At 45.8% G+C, this 19,858-nt stretch overlaps 1 protein-coding gene across 1 annotated transcript in view; it reads right to left on the reverse strand.

Moving 5' to 3' along the window:
- Positions 1-365: 365 nt before the first annotated feature.
- Positions 366-19,858, reverse strand: part of REV3L (REV3 like, DNA directed polymerase zeta catalytic subunit) — a 247,979-nt gene continuing 228,486 nt past the window's right edge. The window contains 2 exon segments of the mRNA XM_037894643.2: positions 366-1,522; positions 17,272-17,481. Coding sequence (XP_037750571.1) covers positions 1,382-1,522; positions 17,272-17,481 — 351 coding nt within the window. The 3' untranslated portion in view covers positions 366-1,381.

Consider the following 19,858-nt stretch of genomic DNA (forward strand, 5'->3'; position numbering starts at 1 on the left):
AACAGCTTCCTGTCTCTGCAATTCTTGTAAATAATGTACTCTGCATTGCTGATTTTACGACAGACCTTGAAAAAAAGATGACAATGAGGATTTGTGAACAGCCGCTTTTCTTTCTTGAGTTTTGAGCTGATTTTTCTCCCAGATAGCAAAAATATTAAAACCAAAGGCTCTGCTTGCTACCCAGTGATGGGTAGATTGACCCATGAGAATAGCAACTGTATGAAACAATATTACTGTTTTGACCCAATGGAAGAAGAAAGACAAGTCTGCTAATTAGCCGGTTTCCCTCATTCAGCACATGCATGTTATTGAATGAAGTAATGACTTGGACTGCAAATGTGTTAAGTTTAAAAAATGCATATAGATTTACCATAGTTCATATTTTATTCAATTTTAATATGGTTTCCATTATTAACTTCTAAAACAAAATGATTTCCAGTTTAGAAAACAATGCACTGACCACATAATTCCTTTTTCATTTTATACAGTTATACAAATATTCTAAATACACATTTTGTCAAGATGATGGCAAATAAGATTTAACTGTACAATACATAAGGAAAGAAAATATTTTAAGCATATTTAGAAGCAATAGAAATGTCTATACAAAAGAAGCAAAAATGGAATAAAATTTCTTATATTTAAAGTATTGCAACAGTCCCACAGGTTTGTAACAAAAATGTCTTTGCACAGTTCCTCACAATGCCCCATTAATAGCTAAAGCAAGACAGCAATTTATAGAAAATAATGTTTAAAAATGCTACACAATACTACTGTTTGCACAGTTTGATCAAAATAACAAATCTACTTGGAATCAAGCAAAACTTAGGAGGAAATATACCAACGAACTTTAAAATTATCTGTATAAAATTCATTGCACATTATTTTACTCAGTTGTTTGAAAAGTAAAAAAGTGTATTTACAAAATATTTCGCAGACAAAATTATAAAGTGAATGGATAATATATCTATAAGTAACACGTCTTGATACTGACTGTTCAAGAACACACACTAATGATTTCATTGTTTCAAGAGGTTTTCAGTGCTCCTTCCACAGCAAACCACTGGGAAGTAAACTTGACTTCTACTTTGAAATGGATTTACAAGATGTTACACATAGCTATTTCAACATCTGCATTATAAAACAGTATGTTAAAAAGGTGAAAGAATGAAGGATTTTGTACATCTTAAAAAGTGAATAGATCAATAAGTGTATTTCTCTTTTAGTTAAGATAATTGTTCATTATTCTTCAGATAGTAAAACCAACAGCTAAAATGGAAATCTTGGACTAGATGAACATTGAAAAAGCACCATGCACAACAGTTTTAGTGTAGTAAACACTGAAAAAAAATAGCACCTGGAATCTTGTAACACAGATCATTTAAAACTGGTCGAGTAGTTGTCGGAGATACGGTGCCTTTGATAACTCTCGGCTCACTCTGGATAGCTTGAAAAGTACTGGACAGTTCAGAGAAACACACTGGATCTGTCGATCAAAGCAACCTGTACAGTTCTTGCATATCTAGATATATTAAAAAAAAAACACAGCTTTTTTAAAATTACATTTAATCATAAAGGACTATTATAAATCAAACATAAATAAGACTCAGATGAAGCTTTTCCTTTTAAGTGAATTTAGGTCCAATTACCAGCCTGAAGTCCAATCAACAGAACAGGTAAAAGCTCTGTCAGTGGCAGATGCCCCCACACCATTGTTCAATTCTGACACAGTGGGATCAAGGAACAGTTGCAATCCCCATGCTACCATAGGTTTCAGAGTAGCAGCCATGTTAGTCTGTATTCGCAAAAAGAAAAGGAGTACTTGTGGCACCTTAGAGACTAACCAATTTATTTGAGCATAAGCTTTCGATGATCCGATGAAGTGAGCTGTAGCTCATGAAAGCTTATGCTCAAATAAATTGGTTAGTCTCTAAGGTGCCACATGCTACCATACTGTCTCTCCTGAGACAAAGTGTCAATTGTGACGGTGGTGTCTGGGATGTGGACATCACCTAGTGTGAACTGGACTGAGACCAACCACTAGTTACACATCTCATTTTCAGTCACATTTACCAAATTTTACTACCATCTGGTGGTAAATGGGAGAAATCAGTCAAAAGTATTACAAGTATTACTTTCAAAATATTAGGATATGATTATCGTATTTATGATTAAAAATTGCTCTTTAACAGTGGGGACTTAAACAATATTAGAAATCAAAGGTGTTTCAAGCCATGATCATATGTAAACAAGTATCTACCCTTTTAGATGTTTTGCTGCGTGAATTTCTTATGTAATCTGAGATATTTGGTTGAACAAAGCTGTAGCAATAGGGGCAAACTGCCATGGTACAGCCACATGATCTCTAATGCTCCAATTGCAAATCTTAACACGCTCACCACTCTGTTTCTTTTAGTTCTCACCCCTTTTCCTCTTCTGCCTCTCTAGTGACCTTCTGAAGATCACATAAACCTGTTTCCAATTACACTTCAGTTTCCTTTTACGTTTGATCCTTACTGTATTCACATCCGACTCCGCATAGTTTAAGCAACTTTAAAAATCATAGGGAAGCAACTTCCTCCATTCCTAAAAATCTGTTCAACTCCATGTCTGCAGTATCATCAAACCCAAGCAGTAAAAAAAAAATCATGATTTAGCACCCCCTGCCTATGAAATTCTAAAAAATAATAAATGTGGGTTCTTTTTATTTGTCTTCTGGTTTTTGAGCCTCTAGAATTCATGTTTAAAGCTTTACTCTATAACCTCAAGGGCTAAAAACTTAAAATTTTGTTTTAAAACAAGCTGAGATTCTCACATAATCACAGGACTCCAGGAGGTGGGGCTTAAGCAAAACACCAAATATTGCAAGACTCACAATAAAATCTCAGAAGTTGGTAAAATTGGTCTACTACAATTCAACAGTGATAGTAGCAGGTGGGACAAAGTGATGAGACCTATGTTACTTGGTTCTGAATTCTCCCAGGAGTCAGTTAAGTGCTTCTACACAGAACATACAGAGGACTAGATTTTTCACTCAATCCTATTGGAACTGAGAACCAGCAACCCACTCAGGCAAGTGTGCATTAGTGCTCAAGTTCTGAGGAAGGGAAGGTAAAACAACTACAGAAACATCTGTAAATTAGCTGAGTCAGGACATTCTCAATGTGATTTTCAAACACAGCCTTCATGTGAATCCTTAGAGACCATGACATGAACTTAATTTAGATCCTGTTTGTTCTAGACCTTCAAGTGTATTAAATAGTTTTTAAGATAGTCCACACTAGTTCTTTATAAACACAATTTAATTGAACTGTGGGCAAGGGACCAAACTGTTTAAAAAGTATTAAAGTCGGTTTCTAAATTCAGTTTAAGTATAGTTTGGATTCAGGCAAATGGTTTTTAAACCTAGTTTTATAAATTAGGCTAAGGTAGTTAAGATCCAGTGGAGCTCAGTTTTGCTGCTAGCTTTGCTAAGTGTTTGTACCCTACAAGTGATTAAAAAAGTTTGCTCAACTTTCACAGACTACAGACCTTTATGGTTAAAGTAAAAGGAATGATCTCAAGTAGGTGCAAAATACCGTCAAGGACCTTCCCTTCAAGAGAAACCAGGTTGTTTAGTGATGCCTGTCCCATCATTCTCTTAAAAACTCCCACCAGACATAATAATCGTCTTTCCCTACCCGGACATCTGGCTCCTGAAAGGTCACTCATTTCTCAAGGTAGAGACAGCAACCAGCATAGCCCTATCTCTGTTCCTTCCACTCATTCGGCCTCCACCTTGTTGACTACTGTATGCTGGCTAGCATATAAATATATATCATATTAATGATATGCATATGCACACTATATATCTAAGGGTATATCTACACTACGAAATTAGGTCGAATTTATAGAAGTTGGTTTTTTAGAAATCGGTTTTATATATTCGAGTGTGTGTGTCCCCACAGAAAATGCTCTAAGTGCATTAACTCGGTGGAGTGCTTCCACAGTACCGAGGCTAGAGTCGACTTCCGGAGCGTTGCACTGTGGCTAGCTATCCCACAGTTCCCGCAATCTCCGCTGCCCATTGGAATTCTGGGTTGAGATCCCAATGCCTGATGGGGCTAAAATATTGTCGCGGGTGGTTCTGGGTACATATCGTCAGGCCCCCGTTCCCTCCCTCCCTCCGTGAAAGCAAGGGCAGACAATCGTTTCGCGCCTTTTTTCCTGAGTTACCTGTGCAGACGCCATACCACCGCAAGCATGGAGCCCGCTCAGTTCACTGTCACCGTATGTCTCCTGGGTTCTGGCAGACACAGTACTGCATTGCTACACAGCAGCAGCAACCCATTGCCTTGTGGCAGCAGATGGTGCAATAGGACTGGTAGCCGTCATCGTCATGTCCGAGGTGCTCCTGGTCGCCTGTGTGAGGTCGATCAGGAGCGCCTGGGCAGACATGGGCGCAGGGACTAAATTTGGAGTGACCTGATCAAGTCATTCTCTTTAGTCCTGCAGTCAGTCCTATTGAACCATCTTATGGTGAGCAGGCAGGCGATACAGATTGCTAGCAGTCCTATTGTACCATCTTCTGCCGAGCAGCCATGAGATGTGGATGGCATGCAGTCCTTCTGCACCGTCTGCTGCCAGCCAAAGATGTAAAAGATAGATGGAGTGTATCAAAACAAGAAATAGACCAGATTTGTTTTGTACTCATTTGCAAACCCCCCCCCGGTCTAGGGGACTCATTCCTCTAGGTCACACTGCAGTCACTCACAGAGAAGGTGCAGCGAGGTAAATCTAGCCATGTATCAATCAGAAGCCAGACTAACCTCCTTGTTCCAATAAGAATAATAACTTAGGTGCACCATTTCTTATTGGAACCCTCCGTGAAGTCCTGCCTGAAATACTCCTTGATGTAAAGCCACCCCCTTTGTTGATTTTAGTTCCCTGTAAGCCATATCGTCAGTCGCCCCTCCCTGCGTCAGAGCAATGGCAAACAATCATGCATCTGAGTTGAGAGTGCTGTCCAGAGCAGTCACAATGGAGCACTCTGGGATAGCTCCCGGAGGGCTAATACCGTCGAATTGTGTCCACAGTACCCCAAATTCGACCCGGCAAGGCCGATTTAAGCGCTAATCCACTTGTCAGGGGTGGAGTCAGGAAATCGATTTTAAGAGCCCTTTAAGTCGAAATAAAGGGCTTCATCATGTGGACAGGTGCAGGTTTACATCGATTTAACGCTGCTAAATTCGACCTAAAGTCCTAGTGTAGACCAGGGCTTAGTATGCATTAAGCACTAATAACATTAAGCACAAATATTGTAACAGTGATGTAGCCTAAACTGGCTTATACCATAATCCTGTTCACTTATGCTAAGTATCCTATAACTCCTTGCATTAGCTGAAGTAAATTTTGGCTTAAGTAAATAAGAAAACTGTTAGCATGAGGACATATAACAGGGGTGGCCAAAGTTACTGACCCAGTGAGCTGCATATGACAATCTTCAGAAGTTTGAGAGGCAGGGCGTGCCTGCTGGAGCTCGGGGTTTCAGCCCCGTGTGAGGCACCTGCCGGGGCTTGGGGCTTCAGCCCTGTTCCTGCTGAAGCCCCAAGCCCCAGCAGGCGTGCCTCACTGAGCTGAAACTCCTAGCCCCTCCTCTCTGCTGGGCAGAAGCCCCTACCCTACCACCCTGGTGCAAGGCAGAGGTCCTGAGCTCTCCCCCTTCCCGCCCCCCAGTCTGGTAGGTGAAGAATCGGGGGAGGGGACTCCATGAGCCGCACTCTGACTGTAAAGGATCTGCATGCGGCTTGTGAGCCACGGTTTGGCTACCCCGACATATAATTATTTCCTCATAGCAACAGAAAGGGAGTTACCCTCACAAACCTATTTATCCTGGTACAGGCTTAGGTGATGTTTTCACTCCCCGTTGTACCTGGAATGCATGTGCTCAGAACAAAAGAAAAAGGGGTATACCATGGTACCAGAAACAAACAAGGTAAAAAGCTGATTAATTGAATCCAGTGACGTACCTAGTACCTTTTAGTGAAACACAGTAAGCTTTAGGGATGTAATTTTGAAGAGCATACCTTCTGTGTGTGGTGAATCTAACACTGCACAGGGCTGCTCTTTGGAGACTGGTATCATATAGAACCTTTTCCCTGTACCATATTAATAAACTGACTTTGGTTATTTGGTTTCTTGAGTATATTTCATAACAAACAAAGTGTGGTCAAACAACTCAGTATACAATTTATCAACAGCCTCAACATGGGAAAGTCTACCTTCACATCCACTCAACAATTAGACTTCACTGGGGCCACTCTGGACTTCTCCGCTGCAAGAGCATACTTGCTCAAGGACATACTCAGGATGGGAACCTCCCAGGGCATGCCGGAGGACTGTAGCCAAGAAGCTTAGTAACATGACTGCTGCTGTAACCATGGAATGTGAAGCTACATCGGTGACATCAAGCAAAGCCTGGAGAGATGCCTTGGCAATTTTCTGGCCTTCTGTTACAAAGGCTTGAAATTGTTCCCTTTGATCCTGTGGCAGGTTTTCAATAAAAGATGAAAACTTCGAATAGCTTGTAAAATTATATTTTGCCATCAGGGCTCAGTAACTGGCTACCCTGAACTGCAGAGACGCTGAGGAGTAGCTCTTGTGGTCCAGAAGGTCCAGTCTCTTTATCAGATGGCATTGAGCCAGGTCAGTGTTGCTTATTCCATTCATTAAGGGCCTCAACAACCAAGAAGTTGGGTGTAGGGTGGGAGAAAAAATACCCCAACCCTTTAGGTGGGATGTAGTATTTTTTGTCAATCCACTTACACCTATGCACTATAGTAGCTGAAATTTGCTACACTATTCGTATTGGGGACAACAGAGCATTATCAATTTTGCCCTGGGGGTATGTCTGAAGGATGTCTAACAGGGAATGGTGGGGGTCTTGTATCTCCTCCAATTAAATTTGTAAGGTCTTTGCTATGTTTCATAAGGTCTTGAAAGGCACTGGCATCACCAGCGTAAGACAGTGGGGGAGGCATGACAGTCTCATCTGGTAAGGCAGATTTGTAGGAAGAGATGGTTACTTACTATAACTGGTGGTTCTTTGAGACATGTGGTCCTTATCTAGATTCCAAATGTGGGCGTGCATGCGCGCCATGCACTGTAACTTTTCATAGAGTGTCTGTTGACCCGTGTGTATATTTTGTGTTAGCCACTTGGCACGTTCGAGGCTTTAAGAGACTGTGCGGATCGACGCCACTCCAGTTCCCTCTTACCAGGCAGCAGCAGAGCCTGTAGCAGAGGGGATGGAGAGTGGGATTGGAATCCAGATAGGGACCACACATCTCGAAGAACCTCCAGTTACAGTAAGTAACCTTCTCCTCTTTGAGTGATGGTCCTTATGTGGATTCCAAACATGGGAGAACAGCAAGCCGTATTCAGTGTGGAGGGCACAAAGGCTCTCCAGAAGTTACAGTCTGAAGGATAGCTTGGCCAACAGCTGCATCTGTGGCAGGAGCAAGGGCATAATGGTCGATAAAGGTAGGGATGGAGGACCAAGTGGCTGCCCGGCAAGTGTCCTGCCAGGGAATGTATGCAAGGAAAGCCAACAAGGCAGCATGAGCCTGCATGGAGTGGGCTATGACCCAGGGCGGGGGGGGAGGGGATTCCAGAGAGTGCATAACAGTCTGCAGTGGGAGAGACGTTGCAAGGAAAGAGCACGGTTGTGACAGTTGTCGGTGATGGTGACGAAGAGACTAGGGGAAGTGTGGAAGGTACGGATGCGCTGGAGATAAAAGGCTAGTGCCTAATGTACATCGAGGGAGTGCAACATGCAGTCCCTGGTGGAGGCGTGTGGTTTAGGATAGATGATAGGTAAGTGTACGCACTGGTTGAGGTAGAACGAGATGACGACTTTGGTAAGGAATTTGGGGTGAAGGTATAGGGAGACAATGAAGGGTGCGTCCGCCATCATGGCCGCCAATTCGCTGATGCGTCATGCAGAGGTGATGGCGACCAAGAAGATTGTCTTCATGGAGGTGAACAAGGGAGCAGGTCACCAGGGATTCAAAGGGTGGCTTAGTGAGGATGGAGAGAAAAAGACTGAGGTTCCAGGCAGGGGTAGGTTTCCACACCGAGGGAAAAGCATTGAGGAGACTGCAGAGGAAGTGGGTGGTAGTTGGATGCGTGAAAATGGAGAACCCATTTACAGGTGGAAGGAAGGCACTGAGTGCCACCAGGTGGATGCAAATGGAGGAGTGAGCAAGGCCTGAGCGATGGAGATGGAGGAGGTAATCCAGGAGAACTGGAATGGAGACAGAGTCTGGGGAAAGGTTGTGACGGTACACCCAGGGACTAAAGCAGCGCTACTTGGCGTGGTAGCAAGTACGGGTAGATGGGCATCTACTGTGCATGCGGACATCACATATGGGGGCAGAACATGCAGCATCTATGCACAAGCCCCATCCGAATAGCAGGCTGTGGATACGACAGTTGGAGAGGACTGGGGTTGGGGTATTCGAGGTGGCCGTGGGCTTGTGTAAGGAGATCAGGGAGCAGGGGAAGGCGAATCAGGGAATGAGCAGAGGTATGAAGGAGGTCTGGAAACTAATACTGGCGGGGCCAAGCAGGGGCCACAAGAAGTACCATTTCCTGATTCCCGACAGATTTTGTGCAGGACCCGGGGGAGCAGGGGAATGGGCAGGAAGGTGTAATGGAGCTTGTTGATACAGGGAATGAAAAGGGCATCTCCCTCTGAGCTGGACTGAGGGCTCCCCTGGAGCAGAAGAGGGGAAGTTTGGTCACTGTGGTGAAGAGGTCCCATTGAGGCATGCCCCACTAGCAAAAGATGGAGGGGAATGTGGAGTTCCCACTCATGATTCGCATGGACGGAGTGATTGAGCTGATCTGCAAGGGAGTTGTTCATACTGGGAAGAGGTACAGCATGGAGGGAGATGTCGTGCCGGAAGCACCAGTTCCAAAGGAGGATGGCCTCTATGCAGAGGGACCGGCTCCGCCCTACTTGACATAGATGACAGACACCATGTTGTTGGATAACACTTAAGACACGGCAGTCATGGAGTAGTGGCAGAAATGCCTGGCAAGCAAAGTGGATGGCACGTGATCTTGCCCCAACTATGGGTGAACAGGGCAAGACAACTGCCAAAAGTAATCGGTAGTGGAATCAGAAGAATGGAGTAGGGTTCATGGTTCTTGTGGAAAGAGTCAAAAGTTTTGCCTGGGGGTTCATTGCAAAAGGGAAAATGTGGCCAAGATAGAGGCAGTGGAATGTCGTGGATGTTGTGAGCGAGGATGGAAGCGAGAGCGCTCAGGTTGGTGCTGTGGATAGGGCTGATAAGGATGTGTGGGGAGGGAGTCGGAAAGACAACTGGTGCTGCCTACAGGTAGGGGAAGGGGTATAGTGGCCCAGCAATTGAAGGGTGACCTGAGAATCCTTCAGGGAATGGAGGGACTCATCAGTTTTATCACTGAAGAGCTTTGGTTGTCGAAAAGGAGGTCCTCAAGTGTGGTTTGGACCTCCTTCGGGAAACCGCTGGACTGCAGCCAGGAGTCATGATGGAGGACTAGTCCGGAAGCCAATGAGCAGAAGGCAGTATCAGCAGAATCAACCGTGGCTTGAAGGGCCACCTTGGCGACTAATTTGCCCTCCTCCATGAGGCATTGGAAATCCTGATGCTTATCAGGGGCCAGGAAGGCTTGGAAGTCTGCAATCTTAGTATAGGAAAGAAAGTCGTATTTTGCCAGAATGGTAACTGGCAATGCGAAACTGAAAGCCCGCATAGGAACTTCTTAGCTTCCTGGTCTGGGAGCGGGGTGGGTGGAACGAAGAGGTTGATGGAGGGCACGTTCCGTGGCAGCCTGGACCACCAAGGAATTTGGAGGAGGGTGGAACAACAAGAAGTTCATACCCTTAGCTGGCACAAAATGTCTACACTCAGTCTGTTTTGGAGTGGGGGGTGCAAGAGGCTGGAGTGTGCCAAACTGCTTGCACCAGGTGGAAGATGGCATCGTGTATTGGCAAGATGGTGTGGGAGGGTCCAGGGGGTTTCAGAATGTCCAAGAACTGATTGTGGGGTCCTGTACACCTTCCACAGGGAGGCTGAGGGCAGTGGTCATGCGGCAGAGAAGGTCCTGTTACTGGGCATGGTTATCCAGAGGGGAAAGGGAAGGTGGAATGTACGCATCATCAGGCGATGACGAAATGCCAGTAGGGACAAAGGGAATCAACAGTGCCAGTGGTACGGAGGGTGCTGGGAGAGCTGAAACGTAGCGGGGATCCTCAAAGACGAAGGGAAGATCGACGGGAGGTGAAGACAGGTGGTGGTGCAGCCATGAAGAGAGTCTGCGGCTGCAGTACGGGTCACCAGTATGGCCAAGCGTAGGGGTTGCCAGGCATTGGTAGTCCCTGCGGGTAGGCAAGCCACAGATTGGTCACTGGGCCATAGTGAGACAGATAGGTTGGCAGCAGGGATCTGGCTTGTAGGAGCAGGCTGGCGAGAAGTCTGGGTCCTGTTTGGAGGACCATTCAGACTCTGAAAATGGATCCAGTAGGGGCAGGGCTGCCAGTGCCGGCAGAGACATCGGTGTGGGGTGGAACAATGGAGGGTGGTCCACAAATGGGAGGTTCCACGGCCGGAGATGGAGGATCGAGAACCTGTGGTGTGGAGTGCTGAGGGGAGCCAGCGAAAGGCAGCAGTAGTTCGACTGTTGGTGTTAGGGGGACAAGTATCCTGGAGTGCATGGGACCAGGTGGTCCCAGTGGTGTGGATGGCACCAGAGGTGACAGTGGCTGGGCGGAAGCCTTGGAGTCAATGCGCGACTTCTCACCAAACTTGGTGCAGCTTGGGAAAGGCCAGGAGAATCACCTACCGTTGGTGCCAGTTGGCTTTCCAATGGATCTGCTGGTGCCAGATCTGAAGGGGTATGTGGTCACATCACTTCCATGAGGAACGTAGGGAGATGAAGCTCCTTGAGCTTCCCAAGTTTGGGATAGAAAAGATCGGCAGATGGAGCAGTGAGCGGTCATATGGGCTTCGCCAAGCAGTAAAGGCAACGTTGGTGCTCGTCGATTACAGAGAAGGAGCGAGGGCATGAAACAGTACTTAAAGCCGGCTTGCCTGGGCATAGGTCCTGGGCTGGGGGAGAGAGAGTCCTGCAAGGGAAAAAGTCCAAAGGGTAACAACTAGCTAAAAAACGGACAACTAACTACAACTATTAAAAAGAACTATGTACGAGGCAAAAAGGTGAAAAACGCGGTACTTCTAGCAAGGTAGGAGCACCGAGGAACAGGAGTTCTGACTCTGGCCCTGTGGCAGTAAGAGGGAACTGAAGCAGCATCGACCCATGCAGCCTCTTAAAGCTTCACACATGCCACATGGCTGATGGACGATATATATGTGGGTCAATGGACACTACTATGAACAGTTCTGGCTCTGGTGCATAGCACGCATGTGCACCCACATTTGGAATCCACATGGGACCATCACTCAAAGAAGGTGTCTCTTCTTCCTCAGTTTGCTCTTGCTCCTCTGTAATGTTCTCTGTGGAGCAAGACCCAAAGGCAGTGGGTGTTGCTCCTGACATGCCTTCTTATTAGATGGGATCCTGTAGAACTGTTTGCCATAAAAGGCCCCTGGGTTCCAATAAGCCCACTGATGGGCATAAGTGAAGGGGACAGGGTCCCAAGGTCTTTGCCAGGGTTGCCAGGTGTCTTTCCTGCTGGGATTTTCCTCTTCAGGATGTCCTTCAAGGAAGTGAGGCTGGAAGGTGGAGGAATCTTGTACAAACACCTTGGAAACCTCCCATATCTACTGGAGGAGCAAGTGGTGCTGGTACCATGGTCAAGTCGGTACCAGGGCCCAAAAGGCATCTTGTAATTGCATCGGTACCAGAGGTTGGTAGTTGGATGGCTGGTGGATATTGCATTGGTACTGATTAGAAATGTCTCTCTGTACCCTCAAAAAGTTTGTGTGGGGCTGGTGACAGTGTTTGTATTAGAGGACAAGTCACCTCTTAAGGTGGTAGGATCAGAGGGTAAGCAAGCTCTAGGAAGTGAGTTGGTACCAGCAGAGTGTGTCCCTCAGTACCGGTAATTCAGGCTCTCGTGGGATTCCAAGGTCCTCATGGAACAGACCCTGGACAGTACTGGTGACCCTGGATAGGGACCTTCAAGAGGCAGTATGTCAGGTAGTACTGGAGATGGTACTGAAGTGTGATCAGTGTGCTCTTCATGTTTGGCTACAGAAGATGGTACCAATGACAATTTCGGGTTGGCTCTGAAGTCCTTGTGTATTGAAGGGACTGGATCTGGGGTCCGTGCCACTCTGTATCGTTTACCTAATGTCTTCTCAGTATGTGGTGGGTGTGATAAATGAAATGGGGGTGAGGGGGTAGCTCCCTTTTATGGACACTGACAGTGGTGTGAATGTACTCATGTGTCCACACCAATGTTCCCTCAATTTTTTTCCATCCTTGTGTGAAATAAATTTTGTTATGTGCACTGAGGTATGTGCAGATGTGCGCCACGAGTAGAAACAAAGAACCTAGATATAATATTTATTTTTAAAAAGTTAAATAGGGATAATTACTCCAGCAAGGACAGGTTAGGCATTTTAGAACTCACTACTCAAAGAATTAAATGTAAGTGTAAGAGAAATAAAAATTATGAAATGCATAGACCAGTCAAAACACTAAAATAACATACTTTGAAAGAATAAAATTGCAGAGAATGTATGTGCATTGCAGGAAGTACCAAGAAGTAACAACAACAATACAAGTATGTGTTGGGAGGCGAGTGTGACACAGAGACGGTGTGTGTGTGTGCATGTGTGACAGTGTGTGTGTGTGACACACAAACAGCGTGTGTGCTGGCTGCTGGGAACATTTCTGAGAGATGCCCTGCGTGGTCTCTTCAAGATACACACTGAAAGCTCTCCTGCTCTGTCCTGAGCCATGTTCTCTATCCTTCCCCGCTCTGCGGAGATGGGGTACGTGGGCGGCGGGGAAGGGGAAGAGTGTGTGTGTGAGAGACTGTGTGAGCTGGCTGCTGGGGAAATCTCAGAAACAGTGCACTGTCTCTTTAAGAAAGGCACGCAGTCACTCCCCCTTCCCCGCAGCAGCTCCCCTGCTCTGTGGAGATGGGGTACAGGGGCGGGGGACACCCTGATATCAGCACCCTCCTCCCCCCCACCCCAGCCAGCAGGATGGTCCCGGGAGCAGCTGCAGGATAGCACAACGTGCACGGTGAGGCACCTGAACACATGCTGCTGGCTGTCTGCGCTCTTCTAATCGGCTGGGCAGCACTTAAATCTCTCCTGCGTGGCTGCTCAAGCGCGCAGCTTACAGGGAACATGGGTCCACACCCCACACACCATTGTGATAATCTTTGTACAAAGTATGCTTTGTGAGGTATCATTTGAACACTCAATTTTCTGGTCATTATTGTCCTAATAAAATGTGTGTGGCAACATTGTGTATGAAGTTATAAGATTCCACTGCATTGCATTATTAACACATGTTTTAAACTGAAGTTGACAAAGAGGCTGTCTCAAACAAAGGAGGCTGGAAGGTGGAGGAATCTTGTACAAACACCTTGGAAACTTCCCATATCTACTGGAGGAGCAAGTGGTGCTGGTACCGCGGTCTCTGTGTGCGCTCTACTTAATTTGAATGTAAGCAGTAAACAGAGTCATCAACTAGGAAGGGAAACAAAGGAAGTTCAAACAGGTAAGGAAAAAGCAGCAGGGAAAATCTTTCCATATAGCCTCTGTCTCCTGAATCTCAGATAGAAGTATTTTTCTAGAGGGGGCCTGACACTATAAAAAGGCGGTACAAACACACAAAGGCACCCCCCCTCTCCCTGCCCATCGCGTTCACTGCCCCCAAAGCGACAAAGGAAGCATTTGTTGAACTTTGGGAGAAGGGGTCCTGACCTAAGAAGTCTAGTCAGTCAGACTGCTGAAAGCATATGGTGAGAAATTTTGCTTGAATTTGATAGCGTTTGTTAAGTTAGGCACCAATAGCATTTTAACTTTCTTTTCTTGTAACCATTTCTGCCTTTTATGTCTCATTACTTGTATTAATTAAAATCTCTCATAAACTTGTTTGATCTAATCCAATGTGTTTAAATTGAAGTGTCTGGGAAAGTCTATTTGGGATGACAAGCAGTGTGCATATTATTTCTAGTAAATTAACAACAGATTTTATATAAAGTTGCATTGGCCAGAAAGGCAGGACATACATTTCTGGGGGGAAAGCTAAGACTGGGAGTGTGTTGGGGTCACCTGGCTGTATAACAAAGGCTGGTAAGAGCCAAGATGTGGTTGACTGGCTGCGGCAGACATGCAGACCTAGCTGGGAGTGACTTGCATGCTGGAGGCTACAGCAGGAAAGCATTGTAAAGGGCCCCTAGGTTAGAGGGAAGAAGTGACACAACTACTCTTTAGTAGGACTGCACCCTGGTATGTCACAGCATGGTCTTCTTAGCCAGTGCTGTGGTCTCCATACCAGTGGGGATGGGAGCCTCAGCGGTACCTTTATGAGGATGCATTTTTCTTCTTTCATCCCATTCCGGAGAAAGAGGTCTTTTCTTCTTTGAGGGCCTCAATCAGGGTAGTCAATAGGCAGACCGTGTGCCAAATCCGGACCGCCAGATACTTTTGAAGAGGCCCTGAAATCTTTTTATTTACTTATCATCATTATTCTTATTTTTTTTATTATTATTATTTTCTCTGGAATCTGGTCCTTTACCAAGAAATTTAGACCTTGACCAAAAAATAACTAATCAACTCTTGGCCTAGATGATTCAGGAGGGCCCCCAAGGTCTTTGCTTACTGTCACAACAGAGACAGTTGTTGGGGCTCTCTGAGCAGCTGGATCCAAAGGTTAGGTGGGTGAATTGGATCCTGCAGCTCTCAGAGATCACTCCATCCACAGGAGTTTAGTCTGTCCTGCCTCAATTTCTTACATCTGCTTCTAAAACCTGAACAGATCTTACATTTGGAGGGGACAAGTGTCTCTCCCACTCAGCGGAGGAAGCTTGAATGACTGTTACTGTGGGGGAAAGACCTATGGCAGGTCCGGCAGGGTTTGAAGCCCAGGGAGTTATACATAACCTGTTCCTGAGGCTGTGGATCAAGGCCCAAGAAAACAAAAGGGCCCAGAGCAGGCAAAGGAAGAAAGGAAAGGGAACTGCCCCCCTCCACAAACACAAATTGTGCTAAATAACAAAAACAAAAACCCCCCAAACAAATCCCCCCTCCAAAAAATAACACTCCCCCCCGCCAATAAACAAATAAGCAAGATAGGTAGCAAGCTGCACAGCTAGCTGTTGGACACCGTGATGCTCCATCTCAAGCAGCAGGTGGCTGAGAAGGAACTGGAGTGGTGGTGAGTCTGCCCCTCCCTATATACTCTGTTACCAGAGCATAAAGTGTCTAGGGCACAGGCATGGACCCAGGGACACTGCTGCTGAAAATCTCCAATTAAGAGTGCCTGGGTGTGTGAACATCCAGGCATGGAGCACCCATGGAGAAACTACTTGACAAAGTGGGTTTTACATGGCATTCGGAAAGCTCTGAGATTTGTGATCATTCTGGGAATGAGCTGCACATTCATGGGCTAGTCTCTGAGGAAGCTCTGCCTCCCCCCCAAACCTAACCCTCCAGATCAGAAGTCCCATTGTTCCAGTCAAGTAATGCTCACACAGGGTGAAATGGCCCTGAGGAAGTTTGAGTGAATCCCAAAGTGAGCTTTGATGATGACTGAATCTTGACTTTGAACAAGCTTTCACTAGGAACTCAGTGAAGACAACGTAGCACTAGAGTGACGCATTCTTGGCAGCATGTGCTGCTGGTATGCAGGTTGCTGAATGCTAAACCAATCAGACTTTAAACAGTCAGCAATTATATTGATCTCTGATCTCAACCCTACGGGATGCTAACTGTCAGACTCCCTCTTCCCCCATTCTGTGCCCTCTGATCTGTGGCAAAGATCCTGATGACACAGGGCAGCAACAGTAGAGTTGATTTTGTAATGGACACTGCTGCTGCTGACAAGCCAAGCTGCCGCTGCCACCATACATGTATTTCATTATCCCTATTTGAAACAGAAACATAGCTGTTCCGTTATAAAACCATAACTCATTAACAAACAGCTCAGGGACTCCAAACCATTCTCAAAATATATAATTCCCCCATTACAGCTCTGTGCACTGCTCTTAAATCCCAGTGCCAGAACAGATCAAAAGATATTTAAATTACACTCTGCATTGCTTTGATAAGTTAGACAGACTGGAACTACCTGCTTTACTGAATGTACCAACAAACTGAATGTTTAGTTTCATCCAAGAACCTTTACCTTGAGATTTAAATTAAGCGACACAGTCTCATTGGGATATAGGAGATTTTTGTGACACTTTCCCATTATTTCTAAATAGGAAGATAATGATTAGTGCCCCCCACAGATTTACTTAGACCAAGGGTCGTCAACCTGCGATGGACAGAACCCCGGGCCGGCAGCAGGCTGAGCAGGGCCGGCGGCCGGGACCCTGGCTGGCAGGGGCTGGCGGATGGAACCCCAGACCGGCAGTGGGCTGAGTGGCTCAGTCCGCTGCCGGTCTGGGGTTCCGTCTGCTGCCCCCACTGCCGGTCTGGGGTTCCGTCTGCCGGGCACTGGCATGCGAAACCTTAAATTACAGTAAATAAATGAAGACTTGGCACACCACTTCTCAAAGCTTGCCATCCCCTGACTTAGACCCTTTCCATATCCCTGTCAGCCTCAGCTATGTATTGTTTTTCTGAGACACAAACACTTCTTGTTGCAATTTGAAGTAAAACTGGAACTTAATCAGTTATTTTGGCATAAAATTCCTGTGTTTTGGATGGGTTTCCATAACTTTTGCCATTTTCACCACAAAAAAAATCTAACATTCATGATCTTTTGCTGAGACACAAACATCTTGTTCTAAGCATTTTCTTCAGACTTGTGCATTACTCTAGTGCCAGATGCTATATAAAAACATTAGACAAAGATACAAATACAGGAAGATAGAATCCGGTATGATGCATCTGGATTGTGCTTTCTGTTTCAGTTTGGTTTCAGAACTACTGAGTATTTTAATATTAAGAGGGCACCCACTAAAATGTTGCCCTGTGATCTCCTTTACCCTCAAGGAAAAAGTTCAGCCACTTTTCAAGTTAATTCTGCCTCTCTGTATTGTGGGCAGCTGACTAATTGGTCAATGACAAAATGCTGTGTCTGCTTTATTCCTACCTTGACCAGTTGTTCCTGCTTACGCTCCAACTCTCGGATTTCTTGGTTGAGAATCACTGCCACATGCTGTGGCTGGCTTCTGCATTTACTACAGATCCCACGCTGTGTCAGTTCATCACACACAGGACAGTGTAAGGTAGTGAAATACTGGGAGATCGTGACTTTTCGGCCTTCCAGATCGGTGCGGGCATTGGAGGCAGCTCTCTGGATCTACAAAAAAAAGTTTAAGAGATGAGGAGCTCTTAAGTCGGCTGCTATATTTATGCCTGAGTCATTCATCAGATTTTTAAGGTGTATAAATTTAACAGGATCTGCAGAGCTTGGGCTCATGTGTTAGTTATTAACAAGAACTAAATCTCTTCATCTGAAGTGTATGATTTATGCCTAAGTGCTTCAATGTGTGTTAAGCTACATATACAGAGACCACCCATACACTGTGAGCTGTTTCACAGCCAAGCTCAGCATGAGGCAGCAGCAGAAAGAACCAGTAACAGAATTACATGCTAGACATATTCCTAGACAGGAGGAACTCATCTCGCCAAACTACGTTCACAAATCGGTTTAGCTGATATCCTGCAAAGGTTCTTCTTCGGTGCTGGTCTAACTAATTTCTGAGTACGCCCATGACTGCAGTTTCAATTGTTCTCATTTCACATAGTAGAAACAGGGAAATTTTAGGCCCCAAATGTAACACACTGAACAGAAGTTAACAATTTTTTCCTCTTCTGAGTTCCATCTCTCTTCCACCAAGTTTAGTTTCGAAGTACTAATGCAATTCCCTGTCACATGCTTTTCATGTCCATTCACTGGTGATTTTAGCCCAAACACCCAGGGATACATTAAGAAGAAACAGGCTCTAGGATCCACCAAAATGCCAGGTTGACTCTTAAATATTAGGGTTGCCATCCAATTCCTGGCAGAGTCTTCCACCTAGTCTTCTTCCCCATGTCCTGGACAGACTTTTCCTCCTACTCTTGCCCTCACCCCAGACAGACTTTTATTGAGCTTGGCCCTCGCCTCCTCCTCTCACTGCATACACATACCTCTCCCCTCTCAGGGTACTTCACCCAGCTCTGCAGCCTTGAAGAAAGTAAGCAGTCTGCATACAAGGCTCACTGGCACTGCCTCTGTCTCCTCTCATCTAACTGCTGCCACAAAACTTTCCTTGAGCTTTTAATCCATCACTATGGCGACAGGGAGCTCTTGAGAGCTGTGTTGTCCAGTATTCAATAGGGTGGGACACGGGGAGGCAGAGTGTACAGGTGATCCTTGTAGTGAGTATACCAAAAAGCCAGTCGGGAACATTGTTTACCACATGGTAGGAGAAACTAGAACATACTGAAAAAACAAGGGGAATTTGGAGTTTTCTGGTGATGGCAGGGTCTGAGCTCTAGGGTACACAACAAGGGTGTAAAATGCACCAGGGTTCCACAGAAGGGTGAAGAGCAGCCAGTTGTTATAAGAATGAAGAACCTCCCCTCTACCCAGAGACAGCACCATGAAAGGGACAAGTTTCCTAGGGACTTGGCATTGTGGCACCAGGAGTTCTACTGGAGCAATCTGTTGAAGGTATTAGCTTGTGTAAATCTCACAGTAGATTAATCAGGACATGGGAAAGAAGCAGAAGTGAAAGTACAACTTGTATGGACATTATTAGCATAAAAACAAAACTCTTGAACATTTTTAATAATGATTCTATTGAGTGACAATTAAACAACACAACACATTACGATAGAGGGGTGCTGGTCAATCCATAGTTAAGGGTAAAGCTAACTTTTTGTATAAGCACAATTTTTTTACCCTCCTTATATTCAGCAAAAACAAAACAATCCACCCAACATTTCACTTACTACATCTCAACCCAGGGTAGATTTTTTCCCCCCGAATATTCCTGGGCAAATCACAGAGTTTCAGAGACATCAGGGTTTAAAATTTCGTGTCATTCACTTTTAAATATTTTCCTCCTATTTTTGGTGCGTCATCTCTCCTAAACATATTGATGTAGAAATATAAACTTTGCTTTTCCAAGACGGCCAGATAAGTACATGGGCCTTTCATAGGTTTTGAGTAGATGCATGCAGGTATTAGAGAGAAAATTAAAGGGTGAATGCAAATGCAAAACTAGATACATATCCAGATATGTTAACAAAGAACACATGTAGTATGTACTAAGGCAGAGGTGGGCAAACTATGGTCCGCGGGCCACATCCAGCCCGCGGGAACCTCCTGCCCATGAGGCTAGTCCCCGGCCCCTCCCCTACTCTTCCATGTACTCCGCAGCCTCAGCTCACTGTGCCACCGGCGCAATGCTCTGGGCGGAGGGGCTGCGAGCTCTTGCCGGGCAGCGCAGCTGCAGAGACATGGCCTGACCCGGTGCTCTGTGCTGTGCCGTGGCGTGGCTGGCTCCAGCCGGGCAGCACGGCTGCCTGTCCTGGTGCTCTGGGTGGCACGGCTGTAGCGCCGCCAGCCACTGGTGCTCCAGGCAGCGTGTTAAGGGGGCAGGGAGCACGGGGGGGTTGGATAGAGGGCAGGGGAGTTTGGGGTGGTGGGGTCAGGGGGTGTGGATAGGGGTCAGGGAGGTCAGAGG

This window comes from Chelonia mydas, chromosome 3 (genome assembly GCF_015237465.2).
Source record: "Chelonia mydas isolate rCheMyd1 chromosome 3, rCheMyd1.pri.v2, whole genome shotgun sequence".
NCBI classification, from domain to species: domain Eukaryota; kingdom Metazoa; phylum Chordata; order Testudines; family Cheloniidae; genus Chelonia; species Chelonia mydas.